The sequence below is a fragment of the Myotis davidii genome, unplaced genomic scaffold, assembly GCF_000327345.1.
Source record: "Myotis davidii unplaced genomic scaffold, ASM32734v1 scaffold946, whole genome shotgun sequence".
Taxonomy (NCBI): domain Eukaryota; kingdom Metazoa; phylum Chordata; class Mammalia; order Chiroptera; family Vespertilionidae; genus Myotis; species Myotis davidii.
In genome coordinates, this window is record NW_006297395.1 from 627,896 (window position 1) to 646,613 (window position 18,718).

At 47.5% G+C, this 18,718-nt stretch overlaps 1 protein-coding gene across 9 annotated transcripts in view; it reads left to right on the forward strand.

Moving 5' to 3' along the window:
* The window catches only part of ARNTL (aryl hydrocarbon receptor nuclear translocator like), a 72,861-nt gene that overhangs the window by 52,924 nt on the left and 1,219 nt on the right, over nucleotides 1–18,718 (forward strand). For 6 of the 9 annotated variants that reach the window (XM_015570109.1, XM_006773181.2, XM_006773184.2 and 3 more), the window contains 8 exons: nucleotides 2,241–2,390; nucleotides 4,567–4,813; nucleotides 5,913–6,019; nucleotides 7,359–7,509; nucleotides 8,325–8,413; nucleotides 9,850–9,958; nucleotides 13,368–13,461; nucleotides 18,222–18,324. In XM_015570109.1, the coding sequence (XP_015425595.1) occupies nucleotides 2,241–2,390; nucleotides 4,567–4,813; nucleotides 5,913–6,019; nucleotides 7,359–7,509; nucleotides 8,325–8,413; nucleotides 9,850–9,958; nucleotides 13,368–13,461; nucleotides 18,222–18,324 (1,050 nt within the window). The remainder of the gene's footprint in view (nucleotides 1–2,240; nucleotides 2,391–4,566; nucleotides 4,814–5,912; nucleotides 6,020–7,358; nucleotides 7,510–8,324; nucleotides 8,414–9,849; nucleotides 9,959–13,367; nucleotides 13,462–18,221; nucleotides 18,325–18,718) is intronic. The other 3 variants (XM_006773183.2, XM_006773185.2, XM_015570110.1) reach the window with 2 other exon arrangements.

The following is an 18,718-nucleotide window of genomic DNA, read 5'->3' on the forward strand; positions in this document are numbered from 1 at the left end:
AAGCCTGCAACCCGGGCCTTGACTGGGAATTGAACCGTGACCTCCTGGTTCATAAGTCGACACTCAACCACTGAGCACACCGGGCCAGACTGATTTTCAGTCTTCTTTTTTTTTTTTTAAGAATCCGGAAATTCCCCTAGGAATTCAGAATCAGTTATATATGCCCCTAAGTTTAAAGGTCTCACACCAGGTTGATTTGTTTCTCCCCAAAAATAACCATCTCTGTTTATCTGAGTTGTATACATGCAGCCTCACAAAAGTAAGAAAACTTGAAATGAAATATAGCTAGTTTTCTTTGACTACAGTGGCTCCTCCTTAGATTGGCTCCCCTTCCTGGCTTCCTTCTTGCAGCAGTGGAACCACTGTGCACACTCCCCCAGCTTCCTGTTCCTGCATCCTCTCCTGCCTCCTGTGTGAGGGTCTGTAGTTCTCTTCTCCTTTAGACCCAGGGGAAGCTGTGCACTACAGCAGTTAAGAATGTGGGCTCTGGAGTCAGATTGTCATGCTCACATCCTGGTTCCACCATTGGCCTTGAGCAAGTTACTTACCCTCTCTGTGCCTCAGCCTCCTTATCTGCAAAATAGTACCTTTGTCTTTGAGTTATTGCGAGGATTAAACACATTAATATACATAAAGCATATGGGACAGTTCCCGGCACATCTTGGCCCAGTGCAGTCATGGCCTACCCAGTTTCCTGCTTCCAAGCTTCCTGTTTTAATCCCTGGAGGGAAATACCACCAGAGGAATCTCCTTTAAACTATCCTTTTCATTAAGGCACTCCTCTTCTTCCTAAAAGTACAATGCGATTTCTGTGACGTATCCTTTATAGTCTGGCCCTTGCAACATTTTGGCGACCTGAGGAGAAAAAGATGAATGGTGTTTGGCCCCTACCTTTGAGGTTCTTACCAGATAGTCCTGGAGACAAGGAGTCAGACAGCTCCCTGCATAATAGGTGCAGCCACAGAAGTGGTGCCAGGCAGAGAGCGGATGATTAATTCTCATGTGGGCGCCGGGACAGGCATCACCGCGTAGGTGACAACTGCAGTGGGTTTGAAAAGATGAATTAATGTTTGCCGGGTGAGAAAGAGAGGAAGAGAGCCGAGGAAATGATTTGTGGGTGGGTGCAGAGGTGTGGCGCCTGCCATGCGGCTACTTGATGCTGCTGGAAAAAACCATGCATGGGCAGGGGAGGGCTGGGATACGAAGGCCTCTCCATGGTGGGGACACAGGGAGGGGCTCTGACCAGGTGGGACAGGCTCGGACTGGCATTCTGGGAAGATCAGAGGCGGCAGTGTGGGAAGGAGGTTGCGGGAGGTGAGACCAGGAGGAGTCCTGGGCAGTAGCCTTGGCCCTGACCCCCGTGGTGGTCAGTGGGCATGCATTGCCCCAACAGGATCTGCAGCAGCAGCTTCTGCAGTAATAAGTAGCCTGTGTTTCTGTCAAGGTCACAGTCACGCTGCCCCCACCCCCAAGACTCCAATTCAGTTGGTTTAACACAGCACAGTCCAATGGAAACATAAATGCAGACCACAAATATGAGTCACATTTGCGATCAAAAATAGTAAAAAATGTAAAACTAATTGTAACACTATATTTTATCTAACCCAATAAATCCAAAATGAGATCGTTTGCCTTTTTTAGTACTAAGTCTTTGAAATCCTGTGTGGATTCGCACAGCACACCCCGCCAGCCTGCCTGTGCTTCAGATGTGCAGCAGCTACATGAGCTGGCGGCTGCTGAACTGGACAGCACAGACCTAAGTGGGGTCCAGGGGTCTGGACTGAGAGGTTAAGAGTATTCTGCTTCATCCTGTCCACTTCAGCATCCAAATCTTGCCCATCAAGGCCCAGCCTATGTTCTTCTCCCCTGGGAAGCACAGGCTGTGTCTGCCATTCGCTTGGCACTAATTGTACATCACCCTGTGTTTTCATGATGAACTTCCATTTCCCCTTCTCAGCCCTGAGCTCCTGCTGGACAGGAACCCTGTGCTGTTTCTCTTTATCCCCCAGAGCACCCTGTCCATTCCTCCAGGGGCTGCATTCCACGGGACTAGAAACATTGCCAGACCACACACTTACCCGTATGGCATCTTTTAAGGCCTAACCTGAGGGGAAATGTTATTCTCATGTCACTGCTGTAAGCAGGGAGGCAGGAAAGAAAAGGCTTTCTTCAAGGTCACACTCCCCTCCTGACAGACAACACTGCTCTCAGTTTATCACGTTTTGTGTATTGATTTTCAGCTGGACTCCCAGTTAAAACAGATATAACCCCTGGGCCATCTCGGTTATGTTCTGGAGCACGGCGTTCTTTCTTCTGTAGGATGAAGTGTAACAGGCCTTCAGTAAAGGTTGAAGACAAGGAGTTCCCCTCCACCTGCTCAAAGAAAAAAGGTAACCATTTCACAGTTCTGCCACCTCCTGTCCCAGGTGATTCTCGCTTCTACACGGGTGCGCTCAGCAGGGCACTGGCTCAGTGTCTCCCTGCTGGCCAGAGCAGCAAGTCCCAGGACTGCAGCCAGGACCCTACTGCCCGCTACCTACCACGTGGGAGACGCGGAGCAGGGAGAGCTGGAAGCCCTGATGGGCTTTCAGGGCGACAGAGTCGTGGGAAGGCTTCCTCTGCTTACATTCTGCTTGTTGTCATTGGTTGGGAAAGATACTCCCATCCACAATTCTAACTGCCTCTTGAGCAACCCGCCCGTCCATCAAAACTATTCTTGCTGAATTCATCAGTTACCTTCATGTTGAATGCAAAGGTCACTTTTCATTTTTCTGCCATCTTAAAGTGTTCTCTTCCTCAGATCCCATGAAACCCCATTCTCGTCTCCCCACCCTCAGCCACTCCAGCCTCTCTTCCTGGTTCCTGCTGCGGGCTCCTCACCTGTCTGGGGCCACCTTCTCTTTTCTGTATCTGCTCCATCCAGAAGTGATCCCTTAGCTTTCAATATCATTTATATGTCAATAACTGCCAAGTTTATATTTCTAGCCTAGACTTCTCTTTTGAACTCCAGATTCATAAATTAACTGCTTATTAAATCTACCGCTTAAATATCTCAAGGGCATCTCTAAACATGATAGATGTAAAAGTAACCACCTGAGCTTCTCCTTGATATAAATAGCAGCAAAAAACTAATAATACCGCGAAATGTAAACCGCCATCCACCTAGTTGCACATACTAGACACCCAAGAGGCACCCTCACCCCGTTTCACCCCCACCCCAGTCACAAAGCCCTGCCACAGTGAATTCCTTCTACAGAAGGTATCTGAACTGTTTATCCACCTCCACGTTCACCACTATCCCTAGATCCAGGCTGCACTCAGCTCCCCCCTGTCTTTGTAAAGTAGACCCCACACACCTTCCATCTCTCCACACAGCAGCCTGAAAGACCTTTTTAAAATGCAAATCTGATCAGTTCCCTACTTCAAATCCTTGGCTGTTCCCATTGCTCTTGAAGAAAAGTTAAATCCTTAACAGGATTTGGTTTCTACAGTTCCCAGTCACTAGCACAGACCTGATGCTTGCTACATACTCCAAGGATTTTATGGTTGAAACCCAAGGTGCTCCACACTTACTATGTCCCAAAGTGAAATCAAGTTATCTTCATTTGCTTTCTTTCATGCCAAATACTTGGATAATCATACCAAATCCCAGGAATTCTCAGCAGTTTCTCCCACATCCTCCCCTGCCGCCTCCTCAGGGCACTGCCCAGCGCAGCCCTCGCCTCTCGCTGCGATTCTCCTCCTCCTGTTCTCTTCCAGTTCACCTGTCACTCTGCTTCTAGAGCAGGGGTGGGCAAACTTTTTGACTCGGGGGCCACAATGGGTTCTTAAACTGGACTGGAGGGCCTGAACAAAAGTATGGATGGAGTGTTTGTGTGAACTAATATAAATTCAAAGTAAACATCATTACATAAAAGGGTACGGTCTTTTTTTTTTTTTGTTTTATTCATTTCAAACGGGCCGAAGGGCCGTAGTTTGCCCATGGCTATTCTAGAGCCTCCAAACCCTGACTTGGTTTTGCTGTTTCTCCACTTAAATCCCATTGGGAGATCTTCATTTCCTAACAGAAAAGACCAGCACAATTGTTAGCAAAGAATCCAAGGCCCCACCTGCCTTTCCAACTGCACCCCCAGCCCCTCCCTTTCACGGAACCACACAGAGCTCCGTGCTGTTTCTTATACCGGATATGCTCTGTGCTGTTGCACATCCTCAGCCTTTGCACATCCTCAGCCTTTCCACATCCTCAGCCTTTGCACATCCTCAGCCTTTGCACATCCTCAGTCTTTGCACATCCTCAGCCTTTGCACATCCTCAGCCTTTGCACATCCTCAGCCTTTGCACATCCTCAGCCTTTGCACATCCTCGTCCCTGAGCCAGAGCCCATCCTTCTTGATCTGCCTCCACATTGTGTTTCTGGGCAGCCTTCCTTTCCCCAGGTAGACTCATACCTCTCCCTTGGTTTAACCAGCTCGACTAAACACACATGACACTGATGATAGTTAATTTTCAGTCTTCCTTTCCGTCCCCTAAAGCCAACTGCCACTAACCGTGGACTTTGCTTTCTAGCAGATCGAAAAAGCTTCTGCACAATCCACAGCACCGGCTATTTGAAAAGCTGGCCGCCCACAAAGATGGGGCTGGATGAAGACAACGAGCCGGACAATGAGGGGTGTAATCTCAGCTGCCTTGTCGCGATAGGACGGCTGCATTCTCATGTGGTTCCACAACCGGTGAACGGGGAAATCAGGGTGAAGTCTATGGAATATGTTTCTCGGCATGCCATCGACGGGAAGTTTGTTTTTGTAGACCAGAGGTGAGCGCCTGCATGTTACTCTTGAATGATAATGGGGAGTTCAACCCCGAGTAAAGCAGAGACAATGGGGCAACGAGCTTGCTTTCCTAAGAATAAAGCGAGAGGAAGTGATGTGGTCGCTGCTAAAATCTGAGATCCATAAGAATGTCATCGTAAATGCAGAGATTTCCTCTCATTCTTGGCGTGTGGAGCTAGTTAAGTAGGTGGATGCCCGTGGCCAGAGAACCCATAGGCACAGCACATGTGGGATGTTCCCGGACCACTCCTGTGATGGGAATTCGGGAACTAGGACTTGGAAAAGAGTAGTCCTGAGGCTATTGGTAATCTCATGTGACTACTCAAGTTTTAATTTAATCAATTAAAATTAAACTCCTCAGGCTCACTAGCCACATTTCAAGTACTCAGTAGCCACATGTGGCTGTTGGCTCAGGTATGGAACATTCCCATCATCACAGAAGGTTCTGGTGGACAGCACTAATTGTCCGTCTCATCGTTTATGGAGGAGGACTGAGGCCCAGCCTGGAGCCTGGCTTCCTCCAAGACTTGCACTCGTTGGTAGTAGACCTGGGCTGCAGGCCCAGCGGTCCCAGGTTTCCCACTGCCCTCTGCTGCCTCTTAAGAATATCCGCAGGCTAGTCATTTTCAGGCTCCTGCAAAGTCACTCCGTGCGGGGAAAGAAGACATTTTCAAGGTCCTGATGGCTCCTGCTGCTGGACCTTCTGGTGTTTGGTTTTCCTGATAAAACGTTGGCAGTAAAATGGATAAGTTTTGCACTGGGGTGTAGATTTCTACCACATTTTTATCTAATATAGTTACCATTTTTAAACCTCCCAAAACCTGATTACTTGTTATAACAACCCCTTTGAAAGGCTTCTTTGCTTTCTTTCCCTCAGTTTTTGTAACTTGAGTGTAATTCAGTTGCATGAAATACATATATATATGAGAACAAGGCCAAAGCCGGGTGATTTTCAGAGGGCTGACTCTGTCGTATATACATGCATACATACATGTGTCATGTATATGTACATATATGTACATATAAATAAAATCTCCACAGAGTAATTGCCTGGCTTTTTTTAATTTTAATATTCCCTTCCAGGGCAACAGCTATTTTGGCATATTTACCACAAGAACTTCTAGGCACATCATGTTATGAATATTTTCACCAAGATGACATAGGCCATCTCGCAGAATGTCACAGGCAAGGTAAGCCGGCTGCACAGAGGACGTTAAGTTTATATGCCCCCGCTTCTGCACTGGTCCACACGTTCTTCTGGGAAATCTGCCCCAGGGCTGCAGTGTCAGCCAGCCCAGGGGTCTTGAGGCCAAGAATCTGTGAGGAGAGGAGGCTGGTGGCCCGGCCCTGTTCATCCCCTACAGAACCCAGCCCTGCCTGCCCAGCCGTTTCTGGACAGAGGTCCGGCTGATTTCCAGAGGGCGTCCCTTATTCACAGGATCCACCTGGACCCCTGAAGATTTGGTGCGGCCCAACAGTTCTAATTCTCTTTTCCATAAACCCTGCACTGCTGCCTGTCTTTTCCTCTTCGTTAATGGCACGGCCATGTATGCAGCCTCCTCAGAGAGAAACCCGTATTGACCCTTCCTTTACGTTATCGTTTACCAGATCGGTTCATTCACCTCAGACGTGAATGTCCACCAAGGACCCTTTTGCCACCTCCACTGTCCTGGTTCGGGCCCTTGTGTCCGCCTTTTAATTGCGAGAGCCTGCTGACAGGCCTCCCTTCTGCTCCCAGTCCCTCTTCTGTCCACAGTTAACCCATTTCTGTGGTAGACCAAGCCTGACAGTGTCCCATTTCTGCTTAAAACTCGCCTCTACACTCAAGGCCAAATGCCTTTGATAGGCATTCAAGGCCCTCCACCACCTGGCCCCGACCTACCCCCTCAGCTTCACCCCCCATCCTTGCCTGCCCAGGCCTGTGCGCAGCCGCGCCGACCATCTCACTGTCCCCTGCCGCCTCCCTGGCCCTGTCACAACTGGGCACTGCTGCATTCTGCCCTTTGTCAAACTTCTGTTCATCCCTCAAGGCCCCAGTCTCCTCCTCCTGCATAGCTGCCTCATTGCTCTCCTGCGGGCAAGGGTCATAGTCCGTCTCCTATCTTCAGGCCTGGCACATGAAAGGTGCTCGTTTTGTGTTTGTTACATAAAAGAATAGGTTCGAATAGGTGAGTGATTTCTCTGGATGAAGATGTCCTAAAAGTGCTTTACTGCCTCGGGATTTGAGATGAGAAGAACACGGTCCCTTTGCACCGCGCCTTCTCATTAGCTGGTGTCCACGTCACCACTGATTCTGGCCGATGTCTGCAATGCAGCCAGGCATTTCCTGGAGCCATCATCTCATACACTGGGAAACGGGGACAGACTCACAACTGAATCGCAAGGCTCTGAGTCAGCCCCTTAGAAACGACCTTGGCTTACTGGAGAGGTGGCATTGGAGCCCGATGCGTTAGGATTTGATGCGTTAGGATTTGGTGCATACCCTGACCTGAGGAAATAACAATGTTCATGGTTTCTTTGCATTTGCAGTTTTACAGACAAGAGAAAAGATTACAACTAATTGCTATAAGTTTAAAATCAAAGATGGTTCTTTCATCACACTGCGGAGTCGATGGTTCAGTTTCATGAACCCTTGGACCAAGGAAGTAGAATACATTGTCTCAACCAACACTGTTGTTTTGTAAGTGTTTCTCCTATGTCAGAAGTTTCTTTGCTTCAAAACGAAATGCCCTGGGCTCCTTACCAGGGAAAGGGGTGCAGCCACAGCCAGGATCACATCCTTTAGTGCCAACTGCTAATACCCTGTGAAGGCTCAGGTTTGCAGAAGCCAAAAGGGTTGTTAACAAGGGACAAGCTTAGTGCTCACACTGTGCAGGCCCAAGGCCTATGGTATTGCTCCAGGAACCCATACCACCTCCTTCCAGTAAAAGCAGCCAACCTCTGAATTGTGCAGGCCCTTCACCCGGGGCTCCCAGGGCATCTCTGAGGGAAGGGCTGGCAGTCCAAGGAAGGCTCCCATGGGCATCAGCTCAGACTGGCCTTGGCTGAGGGGGTGCCCACCAGGCTGGTGGCTTGAGCATTGCAGCTGGAATGCCACCTGCTAGAGAAGCAGGGAAGGGAGAGACCTTCGCTCTGGCCGGGCCGCTCCCCACATCTCCCTCCCTGTGGTGTCCAAACCCCCACCTGTGGTTCAGGCTGAGCGAGGGGCTAGGGCAGGTGCAGTGCAGGCTGGTAGGGAGCAGGCCCGCAGCTGGGGCAGGGGCTGCTGCAGTCATCACTGATCAGAAGGGCCCCCAGGCAGTGAGGCCAAAGGCCAGGATGCCATCCATCGTGTTACCGCTCAGCGAGGAGACCTTTGGGCCACTCACTCAGACAGACACTTCATTTTCTGGCCTGTCCAGGTCCAGAGTGGACACCGGACATCTTGGCCAAGGTGAAAGGTGCATGGTCTGAGCAGGCCTGACTCACGTTTCCCTCTTGCTGGGATGTTCACAGAGCCAGCGTCCTGGAAGGCAGGGACCCAGGCTTCCCGCAGCTCACAGTGTCTCCCCACAGCATGGACGGCATGCTGCCCCCTGGAGAAGGTAACTATTGCCCAGGGCATCGGGCTCGCCCCTGAGAAGCTGCTCGTGAACAAAAGGCTCTCGTATCTGGGGTCCCCAGCCACCCTGTTCTGTGAAACAAGGGAGCCCTTGCGAGGATGAGCACGAAGGACACAGTCTTCTCACCTTCTCTCTGAGCCTGGAATACCAGAAACTTGGTTTTGTCTTTCCGGAGGCTGCTGGGTCCTGGAAGCTCTTGAAATAGCAAAGTCTGGCTCCTCTCCTGCTTCTCCTGCCTCATGCTGATGCGACTGATGTGCTCTTTCATGACTGTCACCGGCCCCTGTGTGGGAGGGGGGTGCTGTGCCCCGGGGCTCCCTCCCAGGACGGCCTTGCCCCCTGCTCTCCGCATTTGCCACATCCTCTGTGGGCACTTGCACGTGCTCTGCAGGACCCCCTCTATGGGTGACCTGCATCCAGGCCCCGCTGAGCTCCAGGTCTGTCTCTCCACTGCCTCCTGGAAAGGACCACCCAGAGTCCAAGGGCACCAGGAAGTCAGCACATCCCAACCAATTCTCCCCAAGCCCCTCGGGTTGCTTAAGCCAGAAACCTTATCTCCTGCTCTCCCCTTCTGTCTGAACATGGGACCTGCCTCTTCTGTCTCAAACCTCTCATCACCACAGCCACTCCTTCACCCTCTCACCTGTGCCTGGTAACTTCCTAACCCGTCTCACTCTGCCTGCCCCCATCCTCCGCTGCAGTTCATCCTCCATGCAGCTGACTAACAACCAAATCTAAGTCCTTGCCTTTCTGTGTAGGGTCCGTTGGTGCTCCCGATTCCTTTGTGCATCTGTCCAAATCCGTTAGTCTGGCATCCAAGGCCCTTCACGGTCTGATTGGTACCCACCTCCCCCGTTGCCTCCATCACTGCTTCATCCTCATTCACGATGAATCTCTTGGAGTGGTCTCCCAAGTGTTGTCCTCCTCGTACCCTTGCATCTACTGGTTGCTGTGCCTGGAATGCTTCCCCCTCCCTGCCTCTCTGCCGAGCTAATGTATGCTCCCTCTCTCAAGACTCGGCTCAGGGTTGAAATCTTCAGGAAGCTGCCCCTGGCCAGGATGAGTTGGGTGCCTCATGCCTACTTGTCAAACTTGTCCCACTTTGCCACTGTTCATCTTGCCTGCCACCCCAGAGGCTGTGAGCCTCGAGGGCAGGGAGCTGCCTTATCTGTGCAGCACGGTGCATTCGGTGAGGGTGTGCTGAGCCGGGAGGGGAATTGGGTTCTTCAGTGCTTTGCCTCTGAACCTGGAAGGAAACCTGAGCCTTTTCCTGCCAAGCTATGGTTCTAACCATAAGCCCTAAGCACAGCCCTCAGGTTGAACTTCAAGTGCATCATGGGATGAACTGATTGTAAGTTAACGTACAGTAGTGTTTCTCCCTCGGTTTCCCGTCTCACTCTCTGATTCCTTTGTTGTAGGTGGCCCGAAGAGGACCCACCCAACTGTCCCAGGGATTCCAGGGGGAACCAGGGCTGGGGCAGGAAAAATAGGTCGAATGATTGCTGAGGAAATCATGGAAATCCACAGGCAAGTAGCATCTTCTAATTGTTCCCTTAAACTGGTGGTTCTCAACCCAGAGCATTCTCACCCCCCACCACCCCCAGAGGATGTTTTATAATCTCTGGAGACATAGTTGGTTGTCACAAATAGGTGGGAGGTTGCTACTAAACATCCCTGGATTGAGGCCAGGGTGCTGCTTCCTGAACATCCTTCATCATTGGATGTATATAGTTATAACCTACAGTACACAGAACTGCCTCTCCCCCACCCCACCCCCAACAAAAAAATTTCTAGTCCAAACTGTCAATAGTGCTGAGACTGAGAAATCCTGCCTTAAATAAAGAGGCTAAACCCAAACAGCCCAGAGCTAAAGGGAACTCGGTGGGAGGCTCCACTCGCTAGTGACTTGGTGTATGGCTCAGGGTGCTTCCCAGTGAGGACGGGAAACACTGGCACCCCAGGACTGCAGGAGAGCCGAGATCTAGTTTTCAAAGCATTAGCTTCTCCGATCACAAAACTGCCTGGGTGTAGTGGAGACCAGGCCCTTCAGCTCCTGATGGAAGCTTCCTCGGGCAGGACTTCTTCATAGGAGTGACGGGGAAGTTTACCCGGGTGTGAGTCCTGGACCTCTACTTCAGCAATTTTCCACCTTTTTCTTCTCATGGAATACATAACTAATGACTAAAATTCAGCAGCACACCACAATATATTTTTTGCCAATCTAACAAAAAAAATTGGTATAATTTTGATTCATTCACACTGGACAGCTATTGTTGTGTTGACTGTCATTTTTTTATTTGAAAAAGTGGTCTGACTAAATAGGTATCGCATGTCTTAAAAATTCTTGGGGCACCCGGTTGAGAATCACTGCTGTACTGGTACTTGGTGGTGCTCAGGAGATTCACTTAGCTTCTTGGTCTCTGTTGACTTAGGCCGTGGAAGGGAGGCATATCTATCTCCAGGGATTGCTGTGGGATCGTGAGGAAACTCAGGACAGTTCCTGGTGCAGAAACTGAAAGAGAGGGCTCAGAATTGTTACTTAAGTCTAAGTCTCTAAGAGCAGTCATTGAGAAGGAAGTAGTTATTATGAGTCCACCTGAAGTTGGGGAATGGAGAGTTGGAAACCAGGTCCTGCAACCGTTATGGGACATAATCATAGGAAAAGGAAAAATGACCGCTAATTCTTGCTGCCACTGGATTTGCAGGTGAATGGGGCTGGCTCTGTGTTCCAGTTGGCTCTAGTGGGGCTCTGACCCAGCGGGTAGCTGTTCTGTTCCAACCCAACAGGAATGAAGGATGACACTTCAGGAGGGAGATGTGGGGTCAGCGATGACCAGGTTGCCATCAGCCACTGCATACCCTGTGCTTGGCTGAGACCATCCAAGAACAGGGTAAACCAGCCCTTGACCCTGATGATCTCACAGTCTCTGAGAAGCCTGTTTTTTTTATAATAGAGAAAAGGGAAAGCACATGGTCTGGAGCAGGCAAGAGAGATGTTGAACTTGGTTGAAGCTTGGGTTTGTGATGAAGGTAGGCATTGCTTCTAGAAAAGACAGGCACATGCTGGGTGGGCACATGAGTGGCATATTCAGGGTCAGGAATCTGGCCACCTAATTGGGCAGTCTCTTTGTAAAAAGGGGCCACAGGGCTCTGATAGGAAATTTCTAATATCACTAAGAAGTGATGCTGAGTAGTTTACATTGGAAAATGATAACACCTGTTCATTATGGGATGCTGAACAGGTGTTGGTAAGCACTGTGGAAGTCAGGTGAAATGGGAGGAGAGGAAGGTGAGCATGCTTGATAACCCAGGAACAAGGCCCATCCTACAGTGGTGATGCTCTCCAAAAGAGAAATGAATAATATAAGGACTAGATACTGAAGATGAAACAAGAAACAATGAAAAGGCAATTCCAAGATGGGGAACCTGGGAAAAAGTGGTTTCACAGGGAGAGGTAAGAAAAGGTGGAGACAGTCAGCACTTTGCAGTAAGCTATTAGTAGGCCTCTGTGTGTCCTAAAGGTCCATATAGATTTATCCTTTGAGAAGCTTATGATCTAGGAGAGAGAAAACTTTTTCACTCACAGATCCACAGAACTAGGCAGTGCAGGCCAAGTGCCAAAAGGCTGCTGGGCAGTGGAGAGTGGTCCCTGAGGGCCCAAAAGCCGCATTCATCTATGAGGAGTTAGGAGCCTGGTGGCCACGCAGCTGCCACCATACTCTGCCTCAACTCCAGCTTCAGCACCAGGCCGTGCCCACTTTCCTGAGGTCCTGCAGCTGCCAAGTGTATGTGGGTTTATGGTTCTAAGTCTTCCCCCCTGTAAACCTATGCTGAGAAATACACTCGCTGAGAAGGGCCTGGAAGAACCATCATTTCTCTATTGCCTTAGAACAGTTGTTCTCAACCTGTGGGTCGCGACCCCTTTGGGGGGCTAACGACCCTTTCACAGGGGTCGCCTAAGACCATCGGAAAACACATATATAATTACATATTGTTTTTGTGATTAATCACTGTGCTTTAATTATGTTCAATTTGTAACAATGACATTGGGGGTCACCACAACATGAGGAACTGTATTAAAGGGTCGCGGCATTAGGAAGGTTGAGAACCACTGCCTTAGAAGATGACCACTACTACTGCAGAGCTACTTTCTAGGTGTGGCTGAGCATCCTGGCACCTCCGTGTCCCAAGAGTATTCATTGGCTGAACAGTGTTTGCAGGGAAGAAGATAAATCATTGCTATGGGTTTAGTTCATGGTATCAAAGATAGAGACTGAACTCCTAAAGTTCCCTCCTGCTCTTGATCTGGGTTTTGTAAGGAAACAAAACTGGCCACTTACTTGAAATTCCACCCTGAATTCCAAACCATAATCCAAGGGCTTTGTCAGTGAGATGCTTGACTCCAGGGTCTGCATCCTAGACTAGGTGTCTATGGGATAAATCCAGCTTATCAACTGCTTTTTTAAATTTAACTTTTTAAAATATATTTTTTATTGATTTCAGAGAGGAAGGGAGAGATAGAAACATCAATGATGAGAGAGAATCATTGATCAGCTGCCACCTGCACACCACCTACTGGGGATCAAGACGACAACCTGGGCATGTGCCCTGACCGGGAATCAAACCATGACCTCCTGGTTCATAGGTCGATGCTCAACCACTGAGCCATATTGGCCAAGTTTGCCTGTTTTTTTATGTAAAGTTTTTTTGGAATACAGCTACACCCATTCATTTACAAATGATCTATGGCTGTTTCAAGCTACAATGGCAGAGTTGAGTAACTGTGACTTAGAGAGCCTAAAGTAGTTACTCTCTGGCCCTTTACAGAAAAAGTTTGCCAATTCATCCTTCATCTTACACACACACACACACACACCCTCCCTCCCTCTCTATAAAACGGAAAGGCAATGTAATTAACTCCTCTTTTCTCTGACAGGATAAGAGGGTCCTCTCCTTCCAGCTGTGGCTCCAGCCCACTGAACATCACAAGTACACCTCCCCCTGATGCCTCTTCCCCAGGAGGCAAGAAGGTAAGCCCCTTCTTAATCTAGAGAGCCTCTTGCCCAGGTTCTGAAATGTTGGGGTGAGAGTATACAATTACAGTTGTGGTTGCTGAAACATCTTTCCTCCTTGAGTAAATGCACGATTGTGAGGCTAGGTACAAAGCATACTGGTGGAGCTAGTGTGGCTTGCTGGCATCCTTAAAGGATTAATTGCCTGTGAGTGGGGAAAGCAGAGAGCTTATTCTAAGGAGTGGGGAGTTATCAGTCCATTGCATTAAGGGAGCAATTCAAGAGCTCCCATGAGGGAAGGATTAGTGAGTACCACACACAGAGAACTATCCAATTCCCTGCCAGTTTTCAAGGGCGAAACCACCATTAGTGTCTAGTGCAGGGATCGGAAACAGTGAAGCTACCAGCAGGGCTCCAGAAGGCAAGCCATGCCTTTGCAGTTGCAGGGCTTGGAGATCCGCCGCCTGGGTTTCCTGTGGCATGGCAGCATGGGTGCACGCAGTTCATCAGTCGCCCCCTCACAAAGCTAGCTAGAGGGCTACACTGTAAATAGGCTTAGAAACCGCTCATCTGTTTCATCTTTGTCAGAGAATTCCCAAGTCTAGGTCCATGTTCATTGTAAATCATAAATCCGTTTATGGTGTCTGATGTTAATAATGTTAGGCTGACTCAAGGGCCAGCCAGCATCTTTAGACAGTCTTCCCCTATCTTCCAGAACACATGCAGAAAGAATATTAGTAATTTACATAGATGGGACTAATAAAGCACCAACTATAGCAGAAGCAGGATGTGGGATTTTAAAACTGGGCTCCTCCAAGGCTCAGGTAGCAGGAGCTGTGGTGCCACCAGTGGGATGGGGCAGGGCTACTGGTGAGAAGAGGGAAAGTCAGGACTCCTGTGTCTTCTACCAGGGCAGCTTCACTTCTATGAATCTTCTGGACCTTGCAGAGCCCTGAAAGGATCTTACTCCCCACCTCCTCCCACCCCTCAAAAGGCCACCAATGTCATGTATCTTTTACCAGTGCAACTTTACTTCTATTATATATAAAATAGAGGACCGAGGGCTGATGCATGAAATTCGTACAAGAGTAGGCCTCCCTTCCCCCAGCTGCTGGCACCGGCTTTCCTCGCAGCCCCGGCTTCATCCGGAGGGACGGCTGCTCTAATTAGCATGTTACACTTTTGTTATTATAGATATGTGAATGTGCCTAGCCTTTGCTAACATAGAAATAGCGTTGATGAGATGAAGTCTGGACTGCAGCTGTGCTCCTGGCAGTTCTGTTGCACTCCTGGGTCCTTCCTCCATATGGGATCCCCTCTTTATAGGCCAGTTCCCCTCCTCTACTTCTCAGTTGAACTTTTAGGCACTTGCCTTCCTGGTACTACCAGGAATCCCACTGTATCAATCCAGTATAATGCTCCAGTACATTCTTTCATCTTATCCTCACAACTTTATAGGTAACATCGAGGCTCCCCAGTGTGAAAGATACAGCCCAGCATTTTTTAATAAGTCTGGTTCCAAACTATCTTGGGGTCCCTGATTTCTGATTCCTTTTTACACCAGTAACTGCCAGAGATGAAAGAGCATGTTCAGCATCACAAAGCCCCAAGTATTTTTAAAGCATTTCTGGAAAAAAAAAAAAAGTCCTTTTTCTTTGAGCTTATACAAGTGGGTATGAGAAGAAATTCTGAATGTATTTTGAGTCCTCAACAGAACTCATACGAGCACCTAAACAAGATAGAGTTAAAAATGACAGCAGCAGTAACCGGTACACCAGAGCCACAATGCTTCCAGCCCTCCCACTTTCAGATTTGGCAGGTCTGAAAATGAGCCGTTTAGCTTGCCAGTTGTTTTAGTCGGGTTCAGCTGAAGGGGAGGCTAAGTGAGCCTGTTTCCAGGCGAGTCCGGGCTCCAGAGGCAATAGGTCCGCACAAAGCATCCAGTCCTTATGTGTCATCTGTGATGTGAAAACTTCACGTTTTTTGTAGATCTTTTCAGGGCTCTGCAAGGTCTGAACTCTTTTCATAATAAGGCTGAAAGATTATTTTTTCTCACTGTGTTGATATGTGAACAAATAGTACAAAAGCAATGTTGGGTAAAACTGTTGGTGCCTTTGCAAAAATGAGGGCAGGGACACCAAACTGCACTAGCAGTAGTCGTATTTTCTCACTGCCATATACTCGAAATGAAAAAAGCAATAAAAATTTTAAAGACATTTTCATTTAAGAATGCCCTAATGAAGCAGTAAAAATAACTGCTTTTATAAAACCCTGGAGTAAATTTTTTTGGCACTGGGACACAGTAGGAAGTACACATGCAGCACCTGTGCTGCTCATAGCCGTCTCAGGAAAAGCCCCTTTGACCGTGTGAGTTCTGAGCTGCACGAACAGCTTTCTTCACGGAACACTTATGTTTCCTATTGTAAACTATGGCTGTTCAGACCTAGGTATATGCATACATTTTCCTTGAAAATGATGAAGTGAACCTGTGACTTCAAGGAAAACAACTGACAGTATTTGTTGCCAATGATAAAATTACAGCTTTCAAGCAAAAATTAGAATTTTCAGAAAACGTATCTGCTACTTTGAGCTCAATAGCTTTCTAAAACTTAAAAAATATTTCTGCCCAGACGGTGTGGCTCAATGGTTGAGCATCGACCTATGAACTAGGAGATCGCAGTTCAATTCCCAGTCAGGGCACATGCAGAGTCACAGGTTTGATCCCCAGTAGGGAGCCTGCAGGAAGCAGCTGATCAATGATTCTCTCTTATTATTGATGTTTCTCTCTCCCTCTCTCTCTAAAAATCAATAAGAACCTATTTAAAAGATATTTCTGATTTAGGCGTTTATTTATTTTTGTTAATCCCTCCTCCACCACCTCTCCCTGGAACATTTTTCCATTAATTTTTACACAGAGTGGAGGGGAGGGGAAGAGACACACAGAGAGAAAAACATCGATTCGAGACACATTGATTGATTGCCTCCACACGTGCCCCGGAGTTGAGCTTGCAACCCAGGTATGTGCAGCCCTTGACTGGAATCGAACCAGAGACCCTTCAATCTGAGGGCCAACGCTCTATCCACTAAGCCAAATCGGCTAGGGTGGATTTAGGTATTATTAACAATTAGGATGTTTTGATGTTGTACAATGAAATGTGTCAATGTGTCAGCATTTGAAAGATTTGCGTAACAGTGAACCGGTATTTTCCAAATGACCAATAACTCAAGGTTATTTTATTTTTTATTTTGAGAGTACATTTATTAATGCTGGGGGCAGTGAAACAAGGAGAGGCTTAGGATAGAAGCAACAGGAGGGACTGCTGTCAGCTCACTGGAAGTCAGAGAAAGGGGAACATTGGAGACAGGTTCAGGGCTTAAGCCTGGGAAGATGCCAATGTCCATCACTCCCCTGGTTGCAGTCTCATGGGGCCCCTTAGAATTTAGGAGATGCCCACCACTGGGAGAATGGAAAGGGGTTGGAAAAGGTGCAGGCATGCTCGCGGGACAGAGAGTGCGCCCAGTGCAAGGTGTTTTACAATCATGCAGAGTTAAAAGATCCATCGTAAGATGGATATGCCAATGGATTTTAACCGGAGTACAAAAACTTCATTGATGTGGTTTCAGATTCTACATTGCAGCTAATCTTTTGAGAAACTTCCACTGAGTTTTGATGTAATATCAAAGATTAATTCCACAACTATTTGAAAAAAAAACTATTAAAATACACTTTCCTTTTCCACCTATATAACTAGGAGACCAGATTTCCTTTATATACTATAATCAAACAACACATCTAAACAGACTAAATGAAGCATATGAGAATCCTGTCAAATTCTACTAAGGCAGATACTGGATTTTTTAAAAAATGTAAATCAACGACACCACTAATTTTTTGTTATTTTGGAAAAGTTATTTTTCATTAAGATGGTATTCATGTTAACAAGTAATGGGTTTATTATTTTAAGAATTTATCATTTTTAACTTTAAATATACTAAACATTGATAAATATAACCCACATAAACAAAAGTTCTTTGAAGTCCTCATTTTTTAAATTGTATAAAGGGGTCACCAGACCAAATATTTGAACTGCAGAGATAAGGAAGTTGTAATGCCACCTACTAGCAAGGCCTGAAATCACCGACTCTCCTGAAATTCGAGGAGCTGCCAGTTTCCCTCACCTGCATTCAAATACTTCTCCCAGGAGAATCAGTGGGGAAGGAAGCGGTGGGCGGGGGGGGGGGGGCAGACAGAATGAGAATTCTGCTACTGAGGAGTAATAATGCTTTCAGGGCCTTAAGAACTTAAACCACTGGTTATTGGAGGCGGGACCTGTAGTTAACTGGTGAGGAGAGATTTACTTCTAGTCCTTCGTTTTCATTTGTGATTCCTCAGAGCTGTGCCTCTTCCCAGTTTAACGAGCTCTTATTTCTTCTTCAGCAACATCTGTTGCTGTAAGTTTTACTCCCTTACCGGGGAACTGCCCAGCTGGGCTCAGTGAAGTTTAGTCCTTGGCCCTAAAAGAAACATGTGAGCAGCATGATCCAAGGTAACTGAATGCTCTAGGGATTTTATTCAGCCTTTAAATCGCCTGTGTGGGTGGAATCTAATGAAGAGAAAAGTTTTGGGGAGAGTTTTTTTTTCCTTCGACCATTTTAAACAATTTAAAATCATCCAATAGGAAACTGCAGCCATTTGAAGCTTTTTTTCAGCATGGTCCTTGGTAAGCATATACTGACTGAAATTGCTGGTGATGTGAAAACTTCACTTTTGTTTGTAGATTTTAAATGGAGGGACTCCAGACATTCCTTCCAGTGGCCTACTACCAGGGCAGGCTCAGGAGCACCCAGGTTATCCATATTCTGATAGTTCTTCTATTCTTGGTAAGTGGCATTTTATTCATTTCCATGACAATAACTTTTCAACACATCTGACATGTCAATTTTAATAACATAAATGTACCAAACAAGCTTGTTCTAGATAAATTTGATAACAAAGTTTAAAATTTCTGTAAAACTTTACTTCCAAGTTGAGTTCTGATTGGAGTATCCAAGTATGTCCCTGAACTCAGATTACAGCAGCTTAGACACGCACAGGCTTTCTCCACCATGTTAGGGCATAACCTCTTCAGAGGTTTAGAGATAAGGCCCAGAAGGGTGATAGCATGCGTTTCAGAGGGTATTAAAGGGTCCACTTCTCCCATTCCATTTGTCTTTTTCTATAATTATCTGTCTAGATCTCCCTTTCCTAATCTCTACCTTCCTTCCTATTTCTTTC